The sequence below is a fragment of the Phalacrocorax carbo genome, chromosome 3, assembly GCF_963921805.1.
Source record: "Phalacrocorax carbo chromosome 3, bPhaCar2.1, whole genome shotgun sequence".
Taxonomy (NCBI): domain Eukaryota; kingdom Metazoa; phylum Chordata; class Aves; order Suliformes; family Phalacrocoracidae; genus Phalacrocorax; species Phalacrocorax carbo.
The window spans coordinates 127067942-127087088 of record NC_087515.1 but is presented as its reverse complement, the minus strand read 5'-3'; the positions used below and the strand labels follow the sequence as shown (position 1 = coordinate 127087088).

At 48.8% G+C, this 19147-nt stretch overlaps 1 protein-coding gene across 5 annotated transcripts in view; it reads right to left on the bottom strand.

Annotated features, from left to right (window-relative positions):
- Positions 1-3741: 3741 nt before the first annotated feature.
- Positions 3742-19147, bottom strand: part of KIF13B (kinesin family member 13B) — a 130836-nt gene continuing 115430 nt past the window's right edge. For all 5 annotated transcript variants that reach the window (XM_064448275.1, XM_064448277.1, XM_064448276.1 and 2 more), the window contains 3 exons: positions 14711-14773; positions 12176-13196; positions 3742-9002 (listed from right to left, as the gene is read on the bottom strand). In XM_064448275.1, the coding sequence (XP_064304345.1) occupies positions 8710-9002; positions 12176-13196; positions 14711-14773 (1377 nt within the window). In that variant the 3' untranslated portion in view covers positions 3742-8709. The remainder of the gene's footprint in view (positions 9003-12175; positions 13197-14710; positions 14774-19147) is intronic.

Genomic DNA, 19147 nt, shown 5'->3' with positions numbered 1-19147 from the left:
GAGTTGAAGGCTTTGCCTTCCCAGAACTGTCGGCTTTTGAGCCATTTTTCTCATTGGTTTTGTTTCCTTACACGTTAAGCCCCAAAATGTTTCAGTTTGGTCTAATTCCCGTAGAAGGGGTGCCCCACGGGAAGGTAACACCGCTGAGCGTTGGGGCCCGAGTCCCCCAGCTCTTGTTGGAGGGGAGAAGGGGGATGTGAAAGGACCCACACAGTGAGGGCAGGTGGGGTGGGGACGGGGCCTCTCCCAGCGTGACCAGGCACACGCACAGAGTCGAGTCACAGAATCATTAAGGTTGGAAAAGACCTCCAGGATCATTGAGTCCAACCCCAATCGAACACCCCCAGGCCTCCCAAACCATGGCCCCAAGTGCCACGGCTGCACGGTGTTTGAACCCCCCCAGGGACGGTGACTCCCCCACCTCTCTGGGCAGCCTGTGCCAGGGCCTGACCCCTCTGGCAGGGAAGGCATTTTCCCTCACATCCAACCTAAACCTCCCCTGACGCAGCCTGGGGCCGGTTCCTTTCGTTCCAGCACTTGTTACTTGGGGAAAGAAACCAACCCCCACGGCTCGCTGAGGCGAGCCATCCCCATCGCTGCCCTGGGCAGAGGACGAAGGACAAAGCGCTCTCTGCGTCACAGATGAAAACGAGGAATGCAGAAAAGCTCCATTTGGCGAGTTTTTATTATTATTATTTTTATTTTTAAAGAAACATAAACAAAAACCTCTGCTCCCACCTCATTTTGTGCTTCTCCTCCCCCCCCCCCCCCCCGCCCCAGGAACCAGATGATCAGGGTGCACCTTTGGAAAAAAAACAAAAACAAACCCACAAAAACCCCACCCACAAACCCCAAAACAAAGCACTCACCACAGGGCTGTGTCCAAACCCTCCCCGGGGCACTCGGCCCGGCTCCTGGCAAAGCGCGGCTCAGGTGAGCCGCTCCCGCAGCGCCGTACCCACGCTCGCCTCTTCCCTTGGCTGCCGCCTCCAGCGGCTCCAGCGACTGCCCCACTTGCCTGGCGCGGCAAAGGGCTTGAAGACAAGTGAGGCCAATGAAAGTGGTACTAATTTGAAGAAAAGGGGGAGAAAAAGGTGTTCTTTGTGGCTTTTTTTTTTTTATTAATTTTATTTTCCTGCTCGTTTTGATCGGTGCCTTTTAAAATGCAGCTTTGGCTGACGAACAGAAAGCGGAGCGCGGCTGCGGCACGGGGAAGGTGTTACAACCACCTTCCGGGAAGAGCAAGGTTTCAACAAAGTAACAGCACTTCAAAAGGCTCCTGTGTTTCAGCCAAAGATTATTTCTTTTTTTCCAGAAGGTAAAAACATTAAAGGGAAGTGGCTTTAAAAAAAAAAGAAAAGCAGCTGTATTTTCGTGCACTGATTGCAAAACAACACCGATAAAAATATCCTCTGCTAAATGACTTTCAGCAAGGATTGGGGAAGCAACATGTTTGTGGCTTTAAAAAAATAAAGCAGAACAAAAACCTAAATAAAAACACCCCCTTCAAAAAAAGCTCGTGTCAACCCCTGCCAGTGTTCCCAACAAGAAGCCAAACCTTGGATAAAGTGTTGCCAAAGGAAGAGGCAATACCCTGCCCTCAGGAGGGCGTTTCAAGGACACTGCACTGCCCTGGAACAGGGGTTGCGTTTCTCATCCCCCCCGAGGCTTTTCTGACCAGGGTTCCCGCAGCACCGACCTCGCTGCCTGTGCCTGCACCCGCAGAGCAACCCCGCAGCCACAGCCAGGCAGCAGAAGCGGCCCCGGGAGCCCCCGGCCGCGCCACGCAGGGCCCCGCGGCCGCCGGGGCTGCTCGGTGCGGAGGCAGCGGCAGGGATACGAGCGGAGAGGTGTTCTGTTCCGCCGTGCGCCGGCTCAGTTCTGGGGTGGGAAATGCAGCGCGGGGCACGGCGCGGGTCGTCCGGCGGCGCTCCTGCCTCCGAGCGCGGCTTGTGCGTTATCAGGCGGCTCCGCCAGCGCTGGCGTGACTCACCGGCACCGCCGTGCCCGCGGCAGCTCCGTGCCACGGCTGCTCTCTGGGCGAAGGGACAACCTGCAGCACTGTCCCAAGCGGTTCGGCCCACGGTGCGCGCAGCCAGCCGAGCGGGCGGCAGCTTCACCGAGTAACCGGCGTTTGCTTGGTGCTGCCGAGGCCTGGGAGGGAGCTGCAACCCGAGGAATTTGTAATTTGCCTCTCTTTTTTAATTTAAATTTATCTTTGTTTGCTGAGTCACTTCCATTACATTAATTAGAGACACTGACAATCTGTAAGAGGCCCCTGCCCAGCCCCTCCACGTTCCACCCAAAGCCCCAGCCCGTGACACAGCCCAAGAGCAGACGCCTTCGGCAGCACCACTGCAAGGAGGCGGCGGCAGCCGGGGGTCCTGGGGGATGATGTGAGGCAGAAAACCCCCATGACAATGGGGAGATGGTTTGTCGTTTGGTTTTGTTTGTGGGCTGTTGGGTTTTTTCCCCAAGAGCCAAAGCTTTTCCACCCCAGACCCGAGCAACACAACCGCGCTGCTGGGCCTCCTGGCCCGTGTGACGCCGCTCCCTGCGGAGGGAACTGCAACAGGGCCAAGTGTTGGTTAGGAAATAAGCCTAAATAAACCCAAAGCTATCCTACAGGGAAGGCTGTAGGACGCCAAGTTGCCACGACCATGAGGAAAATGGAGTTTTCCTGCCTCTGGGCTGCACCTCGCATCCGAGGGGTGACGCCAGCCACGGCCACGACCTCCTGCTGCCAGGAGAGCGCTGCCCCCGGGGGGCTCGGGCTGCTCGGAGGGCGCTCCTTATTTTTTCAGACTGGGCTTGGACAACCCCAAGACCAGCTCACGGGTCTTACTCAGTCTGGACGCCCAATCCTAAAATAAATCATTTCTTCAGCCTTACGTCTCGGTTCTCGCTGCGAATTCAGAACGAGGACAGAGGGGCTCTGGCAGCAGCCGCTGTCCCTTCCCCTCGTGCCCGGCCGCTGCCCGTCGGGGCAGCCCCTCTTCTCTTCCATCGCTTGCCACATCTGTACTGTTTTAGGGAAATCGGGGAAGACCAGGCTGCGACTGCATTAAAATAAGCGTTAGTGCTAAGTTCAGTTGGAGCTGGTTTTCAAGGAGGAACAACCTGCGCCCCAGCTCCCTCCCCACTAACCAGCTCCTGGAGTTTTAAGCCGTTTCCTGGGAAAACTCGCCCCACGGCAGCCGGCACCCGCCGTCCCTGCCCCCGAGCACTGGGGCCGTTCGCCCCGTTCCGGGGGGCTGCGGCAGCTGGTTTTCACAGCCCGTGGGGGAACAGCAGGAGCTGAGGAAGGAAACATCATTGCAGCGACTAAGGGCAGGGCCGGCAGCGACAAGCCCTGTCCAGTCCCAGCACAGGGAACACGAGCAGCCCTCCCTCCGCTTTTATTTAGCGCAATGACACGGAACGTGAGCATTAAATAAAGCCTCCCCTTGGCTCAGCACAGCTCCGTGGAGCCCCGGTCTGTGACGAGGGTTCCCACCCCTGAGCGGCCGCAGGCAAAGCGCTATTTCCCTGAGCATCAGAAAGGAGGGGGATGGAGGGAAGGTAAAGCCGTGGGTTTCCGTTCACCCACGGGAAGGCCCCTAACTCGTGTGCAGCAGCACCGAAGTCTTGTCGGAAGCACATCTCGGCCCCCTCGAGCAATGCTACTCCGTGGAAGGGCTGCAAGTGCGTCTAAATCTTCCAGTGATACAACGGGGATTAACAACGCGCAGACGTACCGGCTCTAGAGATGACGTTTATTTCGGTACTGCGGGCTGCACGGCAGGTATAATACAATATTACAGTAATTTAGTATTGTACAGAAATAATTAAAAACTTTACAGCTCATTACAAAGTATCTTTGGATTTTAGCTCATTTAAAGTACACGGATGGACACGTAACACCACAGTGTAAATTGCCGCTCTGTATATACAGACCCACCACATTTACAGAGGTGGCAGAGGCTCCCCTCCCACGACGCGGCGGCCGCCAGCGGCACGGAGCAGAACGCACGGCGGCCGCAAAAGCGCGCCCGGGGAGGAGCGGCGCCAAAGCCAAGGGTGTCTGAAGCGAGGCGGGACGCGCCCATCCACGCCCTGCCGGTTATTGCTCGGAGCGCGGCTCCCGTACCAGCTTCCGAAGCAGTTTGGCAGGGGAAAGCGAGGGGGAGAGCAGCTGCCTTCTCCTGCTGAACAAAAGCACCGCTCCTCCCGAGCGGGTAAGGCCGGTGAAGGGGAAATGTCTTTAACGCATCCCTGCCGCCCTGCGCCCTCTCGCTGGGTTTAAGGAGCCCCAGGCCACGTCCCTGTTCCCTCCGCTGCAGCGTTCGGCTGCCGGAGCCCGGATAAGGCTTAGCCAGGCCATGCCGGGAGGCTCTGCTGCCGGCTGAACCCAGCCTAGCCGGGGGCTCGCGGGCAGAGAGCAGCAGCCGAGCCCTTCCTGGGAGTGAAAAACATGGTGGTACTTTAGGAGGAGGGTGGAGGGAGCAGAAACTGAAGCAAAGCTGGATAAAGGAGATCTAGGAACAAGACACTTACAGGTGACCCCAGCTCAAGAGCATTTTGTAGCATGACCAGGCTGCGCCGTTACTTATCATGATCTCCCTTGCCTAAAAGCTAGGCAGCCTCGAGGGCGGTGGGACACCCAGCCCCGCGCGGCATTGCTTCGTTGCTGACCCGGGGATAAGGCACTGCGAAACCCAACTTCTTGTGCAAAGAGCTGGCAGTCCCAGCGCAAGGACGACACAAGCATCACACAGAAAAGACTCTTCAACAGCTCCGTTACCGTGCAAGCAGGTCCGGACGACTCCCAGGCTCGTTTTGTACAGGTTTTCACGACTCGTAGGTAGGAACGAGGCTTCTCGGTTCGTAGGAAAGCAAAGAGGTGTTGAACAACCTGCCTCATGGGCAGCAGCGGGGAGCTTCCATCTCAACCGCTGCAAAACTCTCTTCTTAAGGACGTGGGCAGTGTTGCCATGCACAACTCATCTCTGTTAGTCTTCCTCGACTAAACTACGTCATTAAGCAGGTCAGATCCAGGCCCTCGAACTGAAACAGTATTAATTTGGACAGAGAGATCAAAACACCATGAGACCACTGAACAAAACACAGGAAGAAGTCTTGGCTTGGCTTGAGAAAACCCAAAAAGTCCCCTCAAAAAAACTACCACCCCCTTGGCTGGCTCGGAGGACACGCCACCACGCTTCGGAACCCCGCGCGGAGGCAGGGACCCGCAGAGCTCCCACACGGGTTCGGACCCTTGGGTTTCCTACCCGCCGACCCCATTTTCTACGCCCAGAATCCCGAGACCCACTGACGGTTCAGGGATACGCAAAGCACGCTCGCACCACCGAGCAGACACAGGAGATGAGACACTCGCTACAAGTTACAGTTCCTGCATTAAATGTTGTTCTTCCCGGGATAAAGTGCATGAAAATATTGGAAAATATGCATAGCTATTAATGCTCCAGCCTCAGTTGCTGGGCGGTTCCAGTTAAGAGCACCTCCTCCTCTATGCTGAGTGTAGAGTTTTTCTAATGTTATCAATAAAAATATATATATATATAACCTTCATTATGGTTTTAAACTGATTTTGGGTTAGTTGGCTTAGCTGGTGCAAAGTAACAGATGGCTTTGAGTAGAGGGACGTGCACTCACTGTGCCAAAATCCTGGAAAACATCTTTAGAAGAACCCTCGCGTGCCCAGGAAAGCCGGGGCGAGCAGGAGGGAGTCAGGGAAGTCCTCTAAGAACATCCTCCCGGCCGAATTTGATTTGTTTGGCTTTCTGGAGCTTGTGCCGCACCGGGGCCATTCGGTTAGGATGGCTTCACTTCTGGGGCAGGGTGGGATTTGAGGAGAGGTTTCACCGTCAAACAAGATGGTAAAAACCAAGAGAGCGACGAGGAAGATCCTCCGCCGAAGTCCACCAGGCGCTCTCTTCGCAGAGCCACCCTGTCACGCCAGTCTTCTGCTGGTGCTGCAAAACGGACCGGCCGTATTTAAGAGGTTTGCTTCCAGGACAACGTATCCTAGAGGAGGCCGCGAATACGTTCTGTTCAAACCACGTTTCGTACCCCTCTAGATACGCCCAGCGCGGTTCTGTAGCACGACCGAGGGCAGGTGGAAGAGGAAATCCACCCCGTGTCAGTCGGTCGCAGCCTCCGGCCGCACGCTCCAGATGTGCCAACACTGAAATACGTCCTTACGCGCCCAGAGCTGTAGTACACATTCGGCCAGAGGAATTTACGGTGGGTAGAATAAATAGTGAACTATTAAACCAACTGCCTCCTGCTTGACCCTGGCACTCCCCCACTTGGGCGCCTCTACATTGGTCCTGGAGAATTCCAGTCTTCAGAGGCAGCGGTGCAAGAAAAGAGGCTTCAAAAGGACTTGGACAGGTTCTTCCCTTCATATCTCCCCCAAAGGGGCCACCTAGCAAACATGGAGAAGCCTTAAAGGTATCCCTAAGTCCAGTAAATGAAATGCTGAGACTAAAAAAACCCAACTAGCCGTTCGGGGGCTGTTTCACATTAGCTAACTTTCTGCAGCACGTCAGAACAAAGTGCAATTAGAAAAAAAAATGGGAAAGGTGGATTTTAGAAAACTTCCGAGGCAGTACAAAAGACATCCTATCAATTAGCGGGCGGCCTTTCATCAGCAACACTCGTCGCACCCCAAAACGAAACGTCGTTTTGTTGCGTGAGGCGCGTCTATAAAAACAGCTGCAATTTTAAAAACCCAGGATTTTAGCGTCTGCATTGTTAGTCGCTAAATTTCTCCCACCGTCTTGGCTTGAACGGACAGGAGCTTCGTGCAAAGGAAAAGGGGGGAAAAACTGTACACTAAAAATACCTTTAAAAGCTGGTCTGTACATTTTATATTAAGATTTCTTTAGGAAAATTTAGGAAACACTGAAACTAGTTACACAAAGCGGAAAGGATATACGATCCCTGGCAGTACTATGCATGCTGCACTGTAACCCAGCCCACTTATCTCTGCTACAGATTAGTTTCTATTTTAATTTTATTCCTTCTGCATAAATGATATTAATTACAGTAAATCAGCATAATTATCTCCTTCGCTAAGCATCCCTATCTCCTTTGATGACAATGTAGCTTTCCCTTGGACCTCTGAACCAGATGGCTAAGGCACTTAGATACCCACGTGCAGCACGGGCAGCGATGAGATACTTATTAAAGTTTAATCATTGATTCGGAATCCTAAATATTCCCCACGTAGATAAAACATCTATTGCTCAAGCTGTCCAACCCCCCCCGATGACTAAACAAGACATAAACATCTCAAAGTCCGTGGCCTTCCTTGATTTGTTAGAGAATGAGCGCGTGTATGTGGATACGTGCGCATCGCACGTGTGCGGTAACATGTAATTTGCACCACAGGCGGTTAAAAAACTAGCAAGGGTTACCAAAAATAAAAATCTAATTTTATAAAAGCCAGCCCAAACCTCCCTCTTTCAAGAGAGACTCGTTTTGGGGACGACTCTTCAGCTGTTCAAGCGGGTTGGCGTTCGTGCGCCGCTGGGATGGTTTAGCTGGCGGCGGAGGCACCTCCTCTTCGGATGGACGCTGGGTACGGCGCTAGCAGAGCTCCTCTGTGCCACGGCAGGCGGTGGATGATTGTAAAGCGCAAGCATTTCATATTTTTTAAAATAATAAATAAAAATAAATAGACCGGATTAATCCCATTATAAGGACAGCGACCCTCTGCTTCGCGTAACTGGTAAGAATCCAAGTGTCTCCAAAGGCTGGGTGGGAATTTCGAAGCACGTCAGTGCCGATACCTCTGCAAAAATCCTCTTGGCCCAAAGGACAGAACCAACGAGAAGAAGGTCCTGCCGCTTCGGTGCAAGTGAGAGAGGGGATGCGGTCATGGGGTGAGTGCACGTTAAATGGGTTACAGACAGCAAATTTGCTCAACTCCCCTCTTTCCTAAAAAAGAAGGGATCAAAAGTATTACAGAGCGGGTCGCGGGCCTTCTCCCGTTCCCAGCAAATCAGCTGGAAAGATTGTGCTGATTTCCACAGAAGGAGAGAGGGACGACAGGACAGCAGTCGAAGCGGGCACTGGGCCCAGGCCACACAACCAAAGAGCTGTTGCTTTTTGAAATAAAGGGGTTTGGGGGGTTCTTTATTTCCAAACGAAGTTTTACGTTCGCTTCTCTGCCTGTCTGGAATCACCGTGACCTTGCCCTTTCACCACGTATTATGCGATAGGGACACAGCTCTCACGAAACTAGAAAAGAACTGTTATTTTGGGGAGGTTGGGGTGGGTTTGTTTGTTTTAGAATTGCCAGGCACACCGAGAGAAGCACCGGTGCGTGGGCAGCGTTTTGTAGCTATTGGAAAGCCACGCTGTAATTTGAACAATTTACGCGTCCCTTCCATCTCCGAAAGGCGGGAGAGAGCAGAGTTTGCACCCACCCACCGCCACGAGCTTTTGCCGGCTGCCACCAGTCATACCCTGAAGCATCACAATTTGTAACAGGAAACGAAGGACGTAGATCCAGCACCATGACAAGGCAAAGAATTAACACATCAATCACCCAAAGCAGAGGGAAAAAAAACAACAAAACCCCTTCATTAGTGTTTGCCACAAACTAGAAGTTCACACGCTTGGTTCGGCCTCCCGAAGCTAGAAGACCTGCTCCCCTGGCTGCGTCGCGCGGTGTTTGCTGCGGTGGGTAGGGCTGTCTCAGTTTGCCCAGGATTTCCTGTTCTCCACGTTTTTCTGGCTCTTCTCCGGCCGCAGCGTGGATCCTCCTTCGGATTTCGCCAGGGCGGTGAGCGACGCCAGGTTGGAGGCCGACCCGGAGAAGTTGCCACTCTTCCTGTTCTCAGCGGCGGCTCCTCCTTGCAACCTCAAGCCGGTGCTCCGCCGCCTTGCTGGTCCCGTGGCCTTCTTAACTCTGCCTGGTTTCACAAGCAATCCGTAGCCTGGGTTGCATCTGAAATACTGCTTCCCTCCAATCGAGCCATCGTTCTTACCTTTGACAAGAAGAAAGAAAGATGATAGACAAAATGGCTTTTATTCTGTGCCCGTGGTGTGCTGCTAGGTGGGCACCAGAAGAAGAAAGCAAGAAAAATGCTTGGAGGGAAAATGATTGTTCCCTATAAATGCACTCCGAAAGTAAAGACCCAGGAGGAGAGCGCGCTGTGGGCACTAGAGGACAAAGCTGGCACGAGAGTGAACGAATCTGCAGATCAATACACTTACTGATACAAAGACAAGTCCTCCAGCTCCCAGAGGAGTAGGAGTGGGAGCTGCCTTCCCACAGGAGGGAAGATAAAAAAATATCAGCCGGTTTTATATCTGACCTTGATAAAATGCTAAGAGTAGAAGAAGCAGCTGCCTGCAGAAGGAAAGGCTTGATTCAGGGGGCTCCCAGCTGCAGGCTTGTGCTCCAGTGACACCAGTACGCTTCACTGCAGACCACCAGCAAAGCCACTGCATGGAGCCAGTCGCTCCGAGTGGGACACACCACCTTATTCTTCCTCCCAGCTTCCTGTTCAGGGGAATTCTTTAATTTCACCAAAGGTGTTAAATAACCAGCTCAGCAATCGATGCATTAGCAAACTATCAGGAAGGAAAGAAAAAAGCCATTTAAGAGAGCTTTTGGTTGTCTGAGTCGATGAGAGTCTGAAGTTGAGAAGAGTTACTGTTTCCACGTCATATAACTTCCACAGACCAGACAGACAGAATTTCTTTACGCGATGCTGTTGACATCACAGAATCATTAAGGTTGGAAAAGGCCTCGAGGATCGAGTCCAACCGCCAACCCAACACCCCCAGGCCTCCTAAACCATGGCCCCAAGTGCCACGGCTGCACGGTGTTTGAACCCCCCCAGGGACGGTGACTCCCCCACCTCTCTGGGCAGCCTGTGCCAGGGCCTGACCCCTCTGGCAGGGAAGGCATTTTCCCTCACACCCAACCTAAACCTCCCCTGACGCAGCCTGGGGCCGGTTCCTCTCGTCCTGTCACTGGTGACTTGGGAGCAGAGACCACCCCCCCCTCACTCCAGCCCCTCTCAGGCAGCTGCAGAGAGCGAGAAGGGCTCCCCTCAGCCCCCTCTTCTCCAGGCTAAACCCCCCCAGCCCCCTCAGCCGCCCCCCAGCACACTTGTGCTCCAGACCCTGCCCCAGCCCCGCTGCCCTTCTCTGGACACGCTCCAGCCCCTCCAGGCCCTTCTTGTCCCGAGGGGCCCAAACCTGAGCCCAGCATTTGAGGTGGGACCTCACTTACTTTCTGGTTTTTTTTCAGATCTTTCTACATCTCCCTTTTGATCATTTAAAATTCTCATGATCGCTGTTCTGGGTACCAGGACAGAGACCGCTCCCATCTGTAAAGGGAACGTAAAAAGATACAACATCTTTTTAAATGACCTAAGGTCACCTTTTTATTTTGCGGGTGTTTCCTTCTCTCCACCACCATTACTGCGTTGGGTCCAGTATACCCTCACGTGGCCAAGGACTTGGACTTCTACAAAGTCTTCTTGGACTTTGTAGATTGACAAAGATACAAGTTTGTGACTGTATTTCCCAAGTGAAGCTCCTGATGTGCCAGAAGCCAGTTATGCTCCAATAAATCAGGGACTTAATCCTTGTGCAAACAGAAGGGGAAAAAAAATATCCAGCAACATCAGGAGTTCAGCCTTCGACAGACCAAAAATCTCGTAGCCGTTTGACTCTTCCACAGACAGCAAAGCTGATGCTCACCAGGTATGTGCTGAACAGTATTAGCGCTGTGGACTAGAGTAGCCAGGCAGGGAGGGAAGGTGATTTTCCAAAATTGAAATGAATCTATAAATACATTTATATATTTTTTTAAAATAAGACATGAATTCAGGACTGAGAATCAGGTCTACAACTTTCAAAGGGATTACAGCCACAGTTTGCTTTCCGGGATGCCAAACTCCAGAGGGTTTTCGGAAACCAGCTGACAACACACCATCCAGTTCAGCTTTTATGAGCACACCATGCACAGGGAAGATAACTGCTCATTTAATGGGAGTTCTGCATCCTTGACACAGTATTTAACTTGGTGAATGGCTCCAATCCCAGGGAAGCGTGCAGCAGAGACAAGCACGGGCAACTCCCTGGTGCTGATTCACCAAACAGAGCCTGCACTGCAGAGTTGGAATGCTGCAGCTTGGTTAGAAGGATTTAAATAAGGAGCTTCACGTGCCCTCGGTAAACCAAACCCTCTTACTATCAAAGGCAGCGGTATCTATCGCTTGTCTCTCAAATTTTCCACTAGCACGCCCTGCCTTCCCCCAGTCCTGCCTACTCTTGGAGAAAATGAGTGCCATGAAAAGTGGACACGAACCTGCAGAGGAAGGGATTTACGAAGCCTGGGGCTCCAGCAGAGAACAAAAGCCAGCCGTCACCTTTCTTTCATCCCTCTCACTTTAAAGGGCCTGTGCTGAAGTCACTGTTTTTCTGCACTATCCTACAACAGCACATACGAACAGAGCCTCCCCAGGAACAGCACCCTAGCTTCCAAAACGTATGTATTGGAGCCTAAATTGTGCAAAGTCTACAGATGTGCAGGTAAGAGGCAGACAGGAATGATAAATGAGAAGCTGAAAGAAACCTTAAAATCATCTGTATGGCCAGGCGGTCAATGTATGATTATTTCTTACTGGTTTTCATATACCTAAGTACACACACAAATAGTCTTTTATAATTTTACAGCTTATTTTAAAATAGCTTGTGAGAGACCAGTAACCTTTTAGATTCTCTTTTAGCCTAAACGTTTGTTCCTTTGATCATTTGAATCCTACAACTCCTGTTGCACTTTGGATACTCTTATCCTCAGGGCAGAAGTCCAGAAGAGAACTCTTTGGACACGAGGTGTATCTCCTGCAACTACAGACTTACCGAGCTGCATTGTAAAAGCAATCCTGATTCCTACCTCCATTGTAAGAAGCCAAAGACATAGCTGAAAAGGCATACAATTCAGTCAGAGGTCAGGGAGACTAGGTTTACAAAGGCAGACTGGAAAAAGATTGCAGCAGGGAAAGATCTTTTATATTTCCCTTCTCAAAATGCGCCCAGTAATGGCTAATGAAACCTCCCTCGTCAGAAAGTGGTCATTAAAATAAGCACTGCGAACTCTGACGTGCTGTTTGCTTTACACCCGGCCTAGATCGTATTTTACCTGAAGGTAAATCCAGTTCGACACCAACCCACGTTCCGTCTTGAAAGTCCGTGGGCCCAATATACCTAACGGTGCCCGTCTTATTTGCGCCGACTGTGACATATTCTCCCTCTTTCAGCCACTCGGGAATTTCATTGGCATCTTCAGAGTCAGAAGTCACCTCCAGTTTTTCTTCTGCCATTTCTGATCCATTGTGGTTCAGTCCACGGGCAGCGGACGTGTTCTTTTCTCCTTCTTGCTGCTCTTCTGTGTTCAGTGAACACGTGGGATCCGTCCCCAGCATGCTTGTAAAGGACTTCAGCTCTGATGTCTTCACTTTCTGGATTTTGAAGGGGGAGGCTGCAATGCCAGGCTGGGATAATTGGTCGGGATGAACCCGTGGTTTGGGAAACCCCAGTTCTGAAGACACAGAAGGAGTTTCTTTTTTCCTAGCTTGTCCTGCTGACTCCACTGATTGTTTGGATAACAACTCCTTCTTTGGAGTGGAGGTAGAAAGAAAGGTTTTTGCATCAGTGGCTACAGAGGCATCATTTGCCAGCTCACTCTGAGTCACAGGAGATGTGCAAGATTTTGATTTCAAAGCATCGTTTCCATTCACTTCAGTGCTGTCTTTAGGTCTTACATGAGCACTTTGAAGGCTGAAGGCAGGTGAGCTCTCTCTCTTAGTACCGAGGCAGCTTTCTGAAGAACTGTCCGAGTGCCCTGGCATGTCGGAAGAGACCTGAGCCACAGCGGGAGCTGGGAAGTCAATCACTGCAGGCATTTGACCTCCTGGCTGAGCCACAGCATCACTTCCTGCTGCAAGGGCTTCAGAGAGGGTGGCTGTAGAGACGCTGTGAGAAAAATACCCACTGGAGGCTTCACTCAGAGGACTGGGAGGTCCTTCCTGGGAGTCCTGCACCTGGGGCTCTCCTGTGGGCTGCTGCAAAGGCACTTTGGATGTCTTGTCTGGGCTCTTGTCTGCCTCAGATGTGTGCACTGCAGTTTCGAATGGCTGTTTCCCTGCTTCTTCTTGGTTATTCTGAAACAGAACAGGATAGTGACTGTGGAGCTCTGTTATCCAAAATATCTGGGCTAAAAGGACAGATACAAGGCCTCTGGGAAGTACTAAGGCCTCCAGCTTATCTAAATCCCTGTGCAGCTGCAATCTCCACAAGATGCCAGCTGATCCGAAGTCAGCTTTGCAAACCTGGTAGGATTGTCAGCTCATTTCTTCCATTAATAAGAAAAGTGTCGACCAAAAGAAATACGTCCCCCAGTATTTACTGAAAAATTATTTATATTACAGGAACGGTCATTTGCTGTTTGAATAGCAGGATTTATATGAAATGTGAAATAGCCATGATCTATAAGTCTCTCAGTTATTTGGCTTAACTCTCAGGATTGATAAATCATGCCTCTCCAACTCAACTGTCACTTATGTCCCCGTTTCCAAATGCCATTCCCACCTCGATGCCGCCAGCACCACACACTTTCAGAGTATGAAATTAACTGCACCTCATGAGATTAACAGCCCATTTTAGTGATGTATTTCTTGGCTGTAAAGTTTACTAAATCTGATAGATCAATATCTTTTGCCAGCACATGTACTCTAAAAGATTAGGATGTCTCTAAATCTCTTTGGGAGGGAGGCTGCTAATAGGAAGGGGGGAAAAATAGTGGCTGGAGGATGGCAGATTTGTACATATCCTACCTTAACTGTCAGGTGTACATTTTGGTTTACTGTTCAAAATCTCGTGGTTTATCCCACGTAGTGGTAAAGTGTCCCAAACTAGAGGATTTTCACCTTATTCTGAAGTGCCTTTTCCACTGGCAACGTAAATGGCATTTGAAGAAAGAGGTATTTGATTGAATTACAGGAATTTCGGAACCAAAGGCTAGCTTGCTATTGCTATGCGAAAGGTAATACAGAAAAGTTTTGTGAAACATTCCTGCAGATTAAAGACGTTTTTAGCTTTTCTGTGGAGAGGGTGTTGAACATGTGGACTCTGGAGCTCTGGTCTTTGGGTTTTCCCTTTTATGCGTTCAGATAACACGCATTCTGCTAAGACAATAAACACACAGTGGGAGAAAGCTGATTTGCTATTCAGAAGACTCAAGTTCTGCTGAACTGTGGGAGATCATAGGGTCTATTTTCTCTCCAGCTTAGCAAGAGCTTTTTTTTGCGTCGATATCATGAATTGGCTTGATATGTAAAATTGAGAATGAGGCTCAACACTCAGAGTAACAGACACGTTCTGTTTATAGAAAGCACCAGAGCCTAGCAATTTGCCTTTTAAAGCAGCAAAACAGCTAAATTTTAGCTAGTTAACTGCTCATGCAACCAGGCTTTCAAACATAAAAGTGATATAAGGGGAGATTTTACCAGGACCTAAGAAAACACAGCAACACGCACTGCATTTAATTGTCTCCCAGTGAAGCAACAGCAGAAGAGCAACAGGGTTTAAGCAGTTATCCCAGCAGCTGCTTTTGCCACTTCTGGTTTCGGGCACGTGAATATGAAACTTGTATCATCACATCCTAGGATGCGCTTACCTGTTTTATCCGTGCAGCGCTGGCATCAGTGCTGGCAGACTGAACCAGAATTCGTGGGACAGCCTGCAGGAACGAAAAAAAGCCCAGAGCATCATTCGCTTGAAGGATTAAATATTGTCAATCTGGTAAACATTAAAACTTGTATTTGAAATTTTGGAATCGCAAACAAACCGTTGTCATGAAGGGATGGAGCACTGCTTTTTATTTTTTCATTCTGATGACATACTCTGAAGCGATAAAAACCTTGACCAAGGCATCCCTGAATTTTAACACATAAGCAGCTACAAGTACATATTCTTAGCGTACAAAGTTTTTGTTTTATGCAGGCAAAGTCAGAGCACTGAGCAAAGACAGACATCTGAGGTCGCACCGGTCTGGCTAGTGACATCCTCAGCTTCAGTCTGTCTCCAAAACTCTTTCTCCACCTCCAGGTACCTTAATTCAGTTTAGGTTTTAGCACTGTTCGCTTTAACTCAAAAAGGAAGGAAGAAACAAGATCTGCGCACCCTCTTTTCAAAGAGGGCATCACCACTGCCTGCTAGAGTGAAGACTACACCCGCCATTTGCTAATCACAATATACCCGTCCCGTGTCAGAAGGACGGCTCCAAGTTTCACCAGTACCTTCTCTTTTATAGCACGGGGTTTGATACGAAGGCATTGACAGTAAGTGTCCCTCGCTTGCCCCGTGTGCAGCTCTTTATGTTAAAGATGTGAAATAATCACTCTCCTAAGGGTGTAACAGCAAACTGCAACACTTGACTCTAAAGCTGGGGCTAAGCTGCCAACTTGGGCTGTCATGCACTGTTGACACAGGAGGGAAAGGGACGACCACGACAATGGAGAACCTTGGAAAAGGGAAACGTGAAGAAAAGGAGAGGAGAAAAAGGCAGAAACATCTCTCTTTAGCACTGTTAAACAACGTACTGCAAGGGCAGGTTCATACTTTCAGGGAAAGAGCTTGTTAAGGGCGGCATATTATACAATTTGGAAGCAGCCTGCTGTTTTTTCCTTTTTCTCCAAGGGACTTGAGAACTCCCTCTGTAGAAACAGGCAGGCAGTGCTCATCTCTGAGGCTGCTATTTCCAGAATTTGCCAATCTGTTTAAAGAACTGAAACTTTCCAGCTGGAGTAAGGTACTCTTCTCTTGCATCCTTTCTAAATACAGTAAAGCAGGAATATGACTAATCCTGTCCCCAAAATAAACAAACATGGGGGAGAAGAATGGCCATTATTTATACGGAGATGGCCAGACATTAAATAAAAACATAGTCTTTCAAGGTAAAAAAATAAAAACACAAAAGACAGACAAAAAAACCCAGCAGCTTCACAGTGGATCAAAATAACTTTTTGTAAAGACATTAAAGCTCCAGTTCAATAACAGCAAGTAGAAGAGAGGGGGTTTGCTTGTCTTTAAACCTGCTAATTGAAAGTACACTACTGAAGTGGGGTTCAGAGCAAACCGGCTCTATTTCAGGTGCACAAGGTAGAGCGTTTTGAGATCCTTACTACGACATGCACTCCAGGAAGCAGAGGGTGACCCAAATCAGAACAAATCAATGAAGCCTAAAAATAAACACAGCTTTAGGGCTCATGATCCAGTGGTTTTCAGACACCTCGTACTCCAAAACTTCAGCTTCCTTCAAAATAAAGTGGCATTCTTAAGGCAAAAGTATTACCCTGACAGCAGCTGCAGTACTGGCTTGTGACCGAGTCTGGAGATAGCTTAGAGCACCGAGGTGCAGTGAGTACCCTGACTCGTCCTAAGTATTAACTCAGGCATACAAGCATAACTTAATTGTCATAACACAAGTGTTTCACTTCAACTAAGACTCGAGAGGAGAGGGATTGACTTTCTTACGAGGAAAACCCTGCAAATTTTAGGTTTAATAGAGGCTTATCAGGCTGTTAAAGGGAGCAGAGTATTTGGCAGAACACTTATTCCCTCCTCTTCAACCACCTCTGAGCCATGGGTTGGTCCACCTTGGGAGTGCGAAGCCAAGCTATTAAATATTACCTTTTAATGAAAAAAATATCTGTAGTCACAAGGCATTAGGGCCAATCCCTAGGCAGGCACTTACATAGCACTTCAAACCCTTTGCAGAGGTGCAGCTGAACCTCAGTGAGAAGCCAAGACTCTTGAATTCAAATTATCCTAGTTAAATATCTCCACGCTCCAGCGCTAAAAGCAATGCATTTTGGCATCTCAGAAAGGCTGCGCCGAGGGAAAACACTGTCCTTGTTGCTTCCACACCACTGTTTGTGATCCGATATAGCAGGGGGAACAGCCCTTTTCAGCAGACCTTGTATCGGGAGCTAAAGGCAGCTCCAGGCTCTCCCACTGGCACCGTAACGCAACTTGATGATCTTGCCCCGTTTTCTGGGCACGTATACGTGTGGGCAGTGCTCCGAGGTCTGGCATTATTATCCAGAGATAAGGACTCAGAATTGGAATAAGAAAAAGTATTTAAAGATATTGCTCTGTTCCCTTCATTTCCTTTTTTTGCCTCTAAAAGAAAGAAACAGAGGAAAGCATTGGGTTTTTTTTCCCTGTCTCAAAACCTGTCAGTCTTACAGGATGTAAATCCATGAAATCTAAAAATCCGGTTGATATCAAATAGCAGAAGAAACAAAACCGTTACACTTTAATCATTCCTCATCAAGTTCTCCTCCTGAAAGGATGACAAATCTCAACACGACAATAACTTTGCCAAGCAATGTTTAGAAAAAGATGGAGAAAAAAAAGCAATTATGAGAAGTGGCACTTGCCCAACTTTGGTGTTGACAAGAAACAGATGGGCAGAATCACCCGCGCTGGGGTAGCAAGGGTACTAAAACGAGTCTTTGTTATGAAATGTAATCAAGTTTCTTGGGGGGGAGTACGGAAATGTTGTGTTTGACTATCTGTGAAGACATTTACTGGATGAAAAATATTTCTGAATCGAGAGCCAAATTCTGTCATTAAACGTTTGTAGATAGCGACTGCTAAACTAGACATATATATTTACCCAATGGCAAAACTCGACCCTTTTACAGCGATAATTTTTGGCACAATTTCTTCAACCAAGCTGACAAAATACGGAGTAAGAGAGAACATGAAAGCAATTCACTTTAAAGCATCTTTGAATCTTTGTAGAACAAAAATCGTCTTTTTCTTAAGAGCTGCTACTCTGTGCAGTGAGTTTATAAGGATTTCTAAGAGCGCGTATTTTCTGGTCAGATGAGAGGTCAGTTTGCACATACTTTGAAGTGACCAAAAGCCATGCTGTTTCTAGTGATTAGAGTAATCTGGAGACTAACCCGGTACGCTGGTGAGATTGAACTGGAGAAGCAAATGTGTATCTTGCCCCACTTACAGAGGCACCGAAATTAATCCTGAACAAACCAGTTTTCATACCGTGTATTAAATATGTATATATAATGGCAACCCCTTCAGTGAGCTCAGAAAAAACACATTTGGTATTTCTACATCATTAAACATTTTGTGAAATGCCTCTGACATGGTGACTGATGACTTCAGTCCAAAGCCTTTTGACTTTATGGCGATGGCTGAAAATCCTTCAGTGTGAACACCCAATACGCAGGAAGTCCAGTGGCAGTTAACGGAACGGACCGGGCCAGCGCGTACAAGAATTATCCTCCAAGCTCCAGAAACGGTCTAGCCAAGGTTATAGCTGATGCGATCCTGAAAGGGCATCATCAGAAAACTTCCGCTGCTCTTGTCTATGTTTTACCATGCGCAGACAGGAGTGACTGAGCTCAAGGACTGCCACGCTGACAGTATTATGTGCACATCACCATTTAAAAGCAGCTATTGGGAACTTCTGCAGCAGGGCATAACAGTTGCTTCATTAAATGTCGATTTAAATCAGTTTTGAGCACTCAGGATAAAACACTTTCACAAGACATGCACAGCAATGCAGTAAGAATTCTGAATCCCCTCGTACAGAGCCAAGCGAGTCGAATCCATTTTAAAAAGGGACACCCCCCCCCCATATTCTTCTCTGCCCTCTATTTTAAAACAATTTTAAAATAATTTTATCATTCAAATACAAGATCTCCTGCATTCCAAAAGGAGATCTGAAACCCAGAACAAGTTAGTTTGTTGGGTATTTTTTGTGCGCGTCTGTTTTCTTCTCTAACACTCTACATTTAAATATTAACCCAAACTAAACCCTCCTCTTCCACCTTCCGTATGTGGAACATTTCAGCCTGTAATAACACTTTTGATTCCCACATTTCCAATATACTGTATGCAAAATTAACCATACCATTTGCTATGCAGTTAAATTACTTCGTTCCTAGGTCCAGGCAGATTAAAAGGGTAATTCATAACCATTTTCAAGTTAATTCATAAAGAAGTTTCAGTGGTTTCCTCTAAGAACTTTAAAAAGCCAGATTTCCACGCTCATTCTCATTAAAAACTATTTGCATGAGGA